At 41.8% G+C, this 8,398-nt stretch overlaps 2 protein-coding genes across 2 annotated transcripts in view; both read left to right on the plus strand.

Moving 5' to 3' along the window:
- Nucleotides 1–3,089, plus strand: part of LOC146975105 (odorant receptor 131-2-like) — a 26,338-nt gene extending 23,249 nt beyond the window's left edge. The window contains exon 2 of the mRNA XM_085798892.1: nt 2,790–3,089. Coding sequence (XP_085655018.1) covers nt 2,790–3,089 — 300 coding nt within the window. The remainder of the gene's footprint in view (nt 1–2,789) is intronic.
- A 1,207-nt stretch (nt 3,090–4,296) lies between these two features.
- Nucleotides 4,297–7,943, plus strand: LOC146975106 (odorant receptor 131-2-like). Its single transcript, XM_085796939.1, has 2 exons — nt 4,297–4,410; nt 7,098–7,943. Exons 1-2 carry the CDS (start codon nt 4,297–4,299, stop codon nt 7,941–7,943), a joined length of 960 nt encoding a protein of 319 aa, XP_085653065.1.
- Nucleotides 7,944–8,398: the final 455 nt, after the last annotated feature.

Here is an 8,398-nt window from a genome sequence, read left to right on the forward strand (position 1 = left end):
TAGCCACTGCACCGTTAAGCTGAGCAGTGACATCGGGCACACACTGCTTGTCCAAATGTCAGTGGTGAAACTTAAGGCTGAAGCCTTATTCACCTCGTTGCAAACTTTTTTTTTCACATCCTCAAAAAGTTTTGGCACCATAACATCCTTGATGTAGGGGCGACTGGGAATCTCATATCATGGCTCGAGTGTGCTGAGAAGACGGCGAAATCCTACATTGTCCACAACCGACAGTGGCTGGTCATCCAGAGCAATAAAATGAGTCAGAGCCTCTGTAATTTTAACTGCCCGTGGGTTTTCTCTTGACATTTTTTCTCGCTTTTCCAAAACCTGAGTTAAAGTTGGTTGTTGTGGTTTTGCATTAGCCCTAGCAAACTCGGTATACTCAGGGTGATGATGTCTCCTCAGATGTTTTATCAAATTGCTCGCATTGAACGACGTACTCTCCTTTCCTCCCCTGGAGACCTTACCAGCACACAGTTTTGCATTCTGCCTTGCTTCAAAATTTTTTGGAGGATGCCCTCAAATCACTTATTTTGGGCACTTAATACAGGACTCTACACTAGTATTTGTTAGTTTATTTTTAGAGCACAGCACAATAAAAAAATGTTTAAGTAACACGTTATTTAACCTTTAAATAATGTTGAGGGTCCAATGTGACCCATTTTTACATTTAGGAACAGTAAAAACACCCTTATTTTCCTCTGACTTTAAGTTGAACTTGTTCTTGACCAACACAATATTTGATACATACAGATTAAATGGTCTTTCCTGCCACTACACTATGATGATTACTGTATTCCTACTTCAATCACAGTAGCTAAACTGATTTGTTGAACTCCAATCACACAGGCAGCTCCATGTTGTCTCTGTGTGATGTTCAGGGACAGGTCAGGACAGTCTGAACACAGACAGCTCTGAGGTTGAAGTGAGATGAGATGAGATGCTCTGTGACAGTGACAGGTCTGTAGCTACGTCTTGACCACATGTCAGTTGATCAGCTGCAGCAGAGGAAACTCCGCTGTTCTCAGCTCCGACGAGTGCTTTTTTTTTACAGGGGGATACTGTAAACCGGCGCGGATCCGGTGTGTTTATCAAAGCTTGGTCGCCGTGCTGAGGCACCGGGTCTGTTTGAGCTGCGTTCATGAAGTTAAGAGGCTGCTTTCAAACTCTTCAGGCAGTGATCAGCTTTTTGACTCGTTACTCACTGGTCGTCTGTGTTTCAGCGATGGTACAGGCTGAGTCCAGTAGGCTATAACAGGTAACAGTGTTGTCTCTTTTCACCTCTCTCATGTGATCAGTGCGCCCTCAAATCTGTTCCACTGTTAAAGCGGTGCAACTTGGTGGACGTCACCGTGGTAATGCGTGAGAAATACAATGTGTGGCGTGTGAACGGGTGGGAATGCGTGTGTCACACGCCAAATGCGTGAGACTTGAGAGCCCTGCTGTAGTTCTCCTGGAGTTACCCACTAACTACAGGGTAGCGGGCTCTATTATGATGTGTACACTCTTATTCCTTCCTTAGTAAGTAACTGAGCGTCTCATGCATAACATATCTCCAATGTCTTCACTTGATAATCTACGCAGTCCCGCGGCCCTTGTGGCTTGCACAGGTGCAAAACTGAACGTTTTTTGCAGCCCTCAGGGGGGGCACTGGCGGCCCAAGTTTGGGCTGTGGCCCTATGGTTAAAAATCACTGCACTAATTCATGCATATTCTCCTGTTGGAAGACACGGTATTTCTGGAACTGGTCTACAAGTTGAATTACATCATCATTATCCCTCCTTGGTCTTAAACAAAGGCGGTCTTTGTGGGTGTCTTTATCATGTCATCCATCATATGTCAGTCCAAACAAAAATCTGATATCCTGTGCTAAGGATGCCCGCGCATTATAGAGATTGAACCAGTGGTTTCTAGCTGAGTTGTTTCGAGTGATGTCTACCAATCCTCCTGCAACCTTTCTGTATGACGGACTATATAGGGATCTCGGGTGGCAGCAATTGCTGAGCCAACTCTGCTAGCCATAGTAATCCCGTGAGCATCATCATGTACATCAGGGGTGCCCAAATTCTTCTCAGTGAAGGGCCAAAAACGAATCGGGGTGGAGGGTCGCGGGCCAAAATTAAACATTCAAATTAAATATGCCTATAACATATGTTAATTGTGCAAAATAAACACTCATACAAAGTATTTTTAAATAACACTATTGATTATTGTGTTTCACTGTTAAACAGGGCTCCAGACTGCCCCTAAATGGGGCCATTTTGCGCCAAAATTTTGGGACTGTGCAAGTAAATTTTTCATCTACTTGTGCACATGTGCAACCAGTGATTTTGCCTGTCTTTTGTTTTGTAACGCTGGTGAAACATGAAAGGGGAGACTCAAAAAATCTGATGTTTGTAATTACAGGTGGCAGGTCAATGTGTGTGAGTATTGTGAATACTTGCCCTGCAAATCAATTTACAAGTGTGTTCCCCTAAATTTCCTTCTTGCTCTCCTAAAATTTTAAGTTCGGGGCCACTGTGCTCCTAGTGAAAGATGTTAGTCTGGAGCCCTGCTGTTAAAACAAAGCCAAGTTACTGGTACTGGTAGCCTACTCTGGTTGAGATTTTTCTGCTACTTGTGTCTTCCCCAGAAAAGCAGGGTAGCATCATGTGAATTTGTTGCCGTTGCCCAGTCAGCCCAGTCTCCTGCTCCTCTCACCCACACACAGCGCCATGTGTTGGGGGCTGCACGGCCGGCAAGCCCCCAACACCCACCTCTCCTGTCCCCTCCCCTCCTCTCCACAGCTCGCCGCAGCTCTGGAGAAAGTTCTAAGCTCCCGGCAACGGCACCGGCACAGTTCCAACGGCGGCGACGGTAACGTTACCGGCAATGATGACCACGACGGCAACAGCCTCGTCGGCACCGTTGCCGTCGTCGTTGCCGCTACCGGTGCCGTCACCGTCATCTTTCCCAGTGCTAAAGCGCTTTGGAGCTCAGAGCTCTGGGGGGGAGGCTGCTGGACACTTGTGTGTTTACTTCCTGTCTCTTCTTCTATGGACACTCCCAGCACGTTAACCACAACACTGGTGACAGACTCCACCTAGTGGTCGGAGTCGTACATGCAACATACATCACTGCGGGAAAAAAATAGAAATTTAAAAAAATAAAAATTCGAGCATTGGCAGCGGGCCAAAAATAATCGGCCTGGGCAGCCCTGATGTACATCATCCATTATTTTCTTCATGTTAAGGAGAGTGACCTTAGCAGTGATTTCAGAAAATATCATAATGGGATCCAGTGGTTTTAGTGAATGCATAAATGGCGCTTTTCCCTGAAGCAACTTGTCAAGCTTTGTCTTGAAACACTGATGTTTGTATATTTCTGGTGTCAAAGTCAAAATCTGCAATAAGTTTACAGTATCTTTCCCAAACTGTTTTCAAGGAGTATATTTCACCTCTGGCAAGCCCTGCTCTAAGCTCATCTGCCACATTGTGTAAGCAAATAGAATACAGATACAGTAATTTCCTCCAGATGAAGTGCTCTGATACTTCCTGAAGAATGTAGCAGATAAGATAAGATTTCCCTTCGGTGCAATCAAGTCATTGACTCCTGCAAGCTATTCCGTGTCTTGCTGAGCTAGGTGAAGAATCTTTTCAGATGTACTCAAGACTTGGACTTGTGAAGTTTGTCCCTAGGCTTATCTTTCTGACAAAGAATACTTTTTTTTTTTACCTTGTTGATTTTGGTGTCAAGAAATTCCCAGAGAATCAGTATATTCTACGTCTTAGTATTTCGCCCTTTCACTTGCACTGAGTCTATTCAGCCCATTATTATTGTTTTTCCCGTTTATCTTAAATTAGTTTATCTGCACAGCACTTTGCATTCCCATTGTTGTTGTTGTTGTTGTTGTTGTTATTACCATTATTATTAAAGTTTATATTTTTTGAAGAATTAAAAAAGAAAATGACCCTTTATATTTGGATAAGGCCTTAGTTCTCCAGTCTTGTAAGACTCTATTTTGAAGGCAGATTGTTGCATTCTAGAATAAAGAGATAGGAATAAAAATAGTTGAAAATGAGTGTTAAGGAGATGGTCGTACAGAGATTATATCACTCATTTCTAATTGGAGGAAAATGAGATGCATGCTGTTCTGTATGTAGTATATATGCCATACCCCGCAGGAAATAAACACCACCAGATGAGCTCTGCACTTGTGGAAGCAAACTGGGCCTCTATCCTTTTGAGGTGACTGCTGTATGGGTGGACAACTACAGTAAGCCCAAGGAATTGTTTTTCAAATATCCTAATGTAATGTCTCTGCTGCAGCGTGAGGCCAATATCACTGCTGGTCTGCAATATCAAACATCACAGGAGTTAATGTTGCTTGGCATGTTATCCGTGGGGTCAAGTTGTTGTTTCCTCTACATTAACCAGAGATGGCAAAAGTACCCAGATTCTTTACTCGAGTAGAAGTAAAAGTACCTGTGTAAAAAACGACTTAAGTAAAAGTGAAAGTACTGATCCAAATATCTACTCAAGTAAAAGTAAAAAGTACAGGCTCTGAAATTTACTCAAAAGTATTATTAAAAGTAAAAAGTATTTCCATTGCACGATTCACTGCAAAGCAAATAAGCACACGATAATTCATCTTGAATCCATTTCATCAATGTTATTGTTCACATAGCCTAAGTTTACCTGCCGGACACAAAATGTATCCGAATGTACTTCACTATGGTGAATCGTATTGTACACAGAGGTGGCAAAAGTACTCATATTCTGTACTTAAAGCAAAAGTAAGCGATCCGGTCGTTTTGGCTAATGCTGCGTTCCAGGCAGGCTTTTGAAACAACACTTACGACTTTGTAGCGTTCCAGGCAACCCACTCATGTTTTTCCGACCTGTTTTACCTGTGAAAGTCACTATAACGGCCACTCGTAACTTCTGACCCGTGAACTCGTACCAGATCGAACTGGTACGACTTCACAGGTCGGAAAAACACGAGTTACGAGTTTCCTTGAACGCACCATAACGTCTTGTCAGCCGATGGAGTTAACAGCCCCCGCCCTCGTCATGGATCTATTGGTCCTCGTCCCTACGTCACCACATTCAGGCGCATCCCTTGGCTGCACACACAGCCCTGCATGCCGTTCTCTCTCCTCATTGGATAAAACTTGTAGGATACGAGAAAAGTTTTCTCCTCGGCTCAGAGCAGAGCAGAGTGACTGAGAGACCCGTGTTTCGATCCAAACACTCTATGTGATCGCTGTCGGAAGATACAACTATTTAAGACTTATATTAACACAAAAATATCGCTTACTTCTGCTTTAAGTAAAAGTAAGAAAGTACAGGCCGTTAATGAAACCTACATCATTTGATAATTTTGTTAACCCTCTATGGTACGCATTATGATCCCAGTTGGTAAAAAAATGTTTTGGGTGTTTTTTTGTCTTAAAATAGACCAATTAAACATAATCAAGAGAAATTTTCAAAAAATATTATTTTTTTAGTAGTTTTTAGGGTTCGTTGCCATACGGCAACACCGTACGATAGTGGAAAGTAATGAAAATAATAGTTTTGTCTAAAATAGTAATAACATTTATTTTAAAACTCATGTTATAGTCTCAACAATCCCCAATAGCCTGAACAGTTAAGAATGCATCTCATTTGAAAGTAAAAACCATTTAAAAAGACATTTTTCACTGCACTTTACCCTCACTATCCTCGCTGTCCTCACCATCTCCACTGTCCTCATTGTCTCCACTGCCCTCGCTGTCTCCACTGTCCTCATTCTCTGGCTCATAGCCTTCATCATTCTCACTGTCTTCATCTTTCACTCTGTCCTTGCTATGTTGCCAGCTGCTCATATTCTTCAACACTGAATGCAATTGCTGTTAACTTTACTACAACAGTCAAATGTGTATCTGTCAAAGTGATGGACCTGAAAAAATAACAAAATGATTCTACATGGTTGTGGAGCCTGAGTCCATAAAGTTTACAATATTATTTTGAAGAATTTAGGCCTATAACTAAATACAAAATGTTATCAACATGCCAGGCTAGCAATTCATAATGGTACGGTGTTGCCATATGGCAACATACACATTTTAACAATTTTCTAATATTTAATGATCAAGTACAGTGCAATAAACTACAGAATAATGAACTTAACTAATCTATTATTGAGTATATTTTTTTTTCCCAGTTGAAAAATGTCATTAAAACACTTTTTTAGATCATTTTTGAGGGGTCAAATGGCGAGGCTCCTCCCTGTGAAGACGTCTGCAGAAAAGGGCTTCAAAATGGCCTCCAGTGGGTCATGTAACATATTTAAACACTGCTATTGGTTTACTTAGAACCCCACCTCTCTTTTAATGCATTGCAACATAACTGGGGATGTATTGTCTGTGTGTAGAAGGCTTAAAATGGGTTTGTTGCCATATGGCAACGCAAAAAGTTCAGACAGAATTATCAAGATTGAACTGACCAGAGGCAGTGTTTCCCAACGTTTGGGCCGCCACAGACTCTCACAAAATAATAACAAGAAGAATTTTTAAACAGCGTTTCACCACCTCTCATCTCTGCCAGTCAGTCCACCTGCCGTCTCTCTCGCACCACACGTACACGTACGCGCACACACGCGCGCACACGTACACACAGACACGGGCGCATGGACAGGTTGCGCTTTGCCGCTCGTAAACGATAAATGCGCTATATTGCGCAGATTGTACAGTGTTCAACCCCCCCGTCGGATAGTCCGACCACCATAGCTTCCTTCCTCCATGCTGCTGCCTCCATGTCGCTGCTACAGTACAAGTTGGTAACTCGGTTCTCTCTCTACCGCCCCCCCTCCCTCCTCCCTCTTGTTCTCCCTCTTTCCCTCTCTAGTTCGTCACGTCTTTTACCGGTGCTTTTACGTCGTGTCAAAAAAAAAAAGTAACGAGCCTGTTTTTACAATGTAAGGAGTAGAAAGTACATATTTTTGCGTATAAATGTAGGGAGTAAAAGTAAAAAGTCGTCAGAAAAATAAATACTCAAGTAAAGTACAGATACCTGAAAAATCTACTTAAGTACAGTAACGAAGTATTTGTACTTCGTTACTTGCCACCTCTGACATTAACAGTGTTTTGTTGTTTACCTTAAGGAGTAAGCAGGTGTTTTGTGAGACATCCCGTTATATCCTTTTGTACAATTTGCTCTTTGCAGATACTGCTCACTTGGTATCAAACCTTCTTCTTTTTTCACTGGCATTATTGCGTATGAAGATCCCATATTATGCATGCGGTGCCCTTGTTCTGCTCTCAGTTTTCACAGCCACAGTCTCCCCTCTCACTCTGGCTGTGATGTCACTTGAGAGATATGTGGCTGTATCCTATCCACTGAGGCACGCAACCATCTTTACCATGAGAAGCACAGGCATCAGCATTGCTCTAGTGTGGACTTTCAGCTTCATTCACATCCTCATTCGAATTTTAATGCTGTTATATGTGTTTACAAATATCTATATGACTCTAAATATGTCAGATTTTTGCTCTAAAGAGGCGATTTTCTTTGCACCGATTTTTAATGATTTTGAAGAAGCATATTCCAGCACTGTCTTTCTGTCAGTGGGTGTAGCAATTATTGCCTCCTACATTGGTGTAGCACTTATAGCCAGATCTGCCTCAACAGACAAAGCCTCAGCCACAAAGGCTCTTCAAACACTTCTGCTTCACCTGATTCAACTAAGCCTTATTCTCACCTCCACCTTGTTCTCGGTCATTATCGTAGCCGTTGCCAGGAGAGTGGACAGATTGGCCCTTGTGCGTGTTTACAATGTATGCTTTGTGTGCTTGAGTATCCTTCCAAGGTGTCTTAGTGCTCTCATCTATGGACTCAGGGATCAAACTATCCGAGCAGTCCTCATGAAAAATCTGTGCTGCAGGTGGACATGCTCAGTTTTCTTCAACAAGGTCCAGTGACAATTTCTAATGTTATTTTTTTCATACATGCTGCAGTGTACAAAGTAATTTGCACAATATGTGTTTACTAAACCAGGCACCCTAATTCAAAAATGTTGCTGCATAATTCATTATTCGTATAGCCCATTTTTACAAAATGTTTGTCTTAAAGGGCTTTTACACAGCATCATAACAGAGAGTCAAGATGACAATAAAAATACAAAGTACTGTATTTGTGTTATATTAAGGTTATAAGACTGGAGGATATAATTAAATATACATTTCTTAAATGTTGTTTAATTATTCATAAAAATAAATCTGGTCTTGTGTATGTGTTGCTTTTGCATAATATCACAGTTGATATCAATGTCCTCAAACAGAACTTAAGATACTGATGTATCTCATGTTAATCCACTGACACTGATGTTTTCTTAACATTTATTCAAGTTATTTATTTGGTGAGAACCTTTAGGCCC

This window comes from Trachurus japonicus, chromosome 14 (genome assembly GCF_045865225.1).
Source record: "Trachurus japonicus isolate A0001 chromosome 14, Traja_1.0".
Lineage (NCBI taxonomy): Eukaryota > Metazoa > Chordata > Actinopteri > Carangiformes > Carangidae > Trachurus > Trachurus japonicus.

Excerpts from the sequence above, each read along its gene's own strand:
- LOC146975106 (XM_085796939.1), top strand. The coding sequence starts at position 4,297 with ATGTCTCTGCTGCAGCGTGAGGCCAATATCACTGCTGGTCTGCAATAT. Across the intron at positions 4,411-7,097 it reads CAAGTTGTTGTTTCCTCTAC|ATTAACAGTGTTTTGTTGTT; the intron begins ATTAACCAGAGA and ends GCCACCTCTGAC.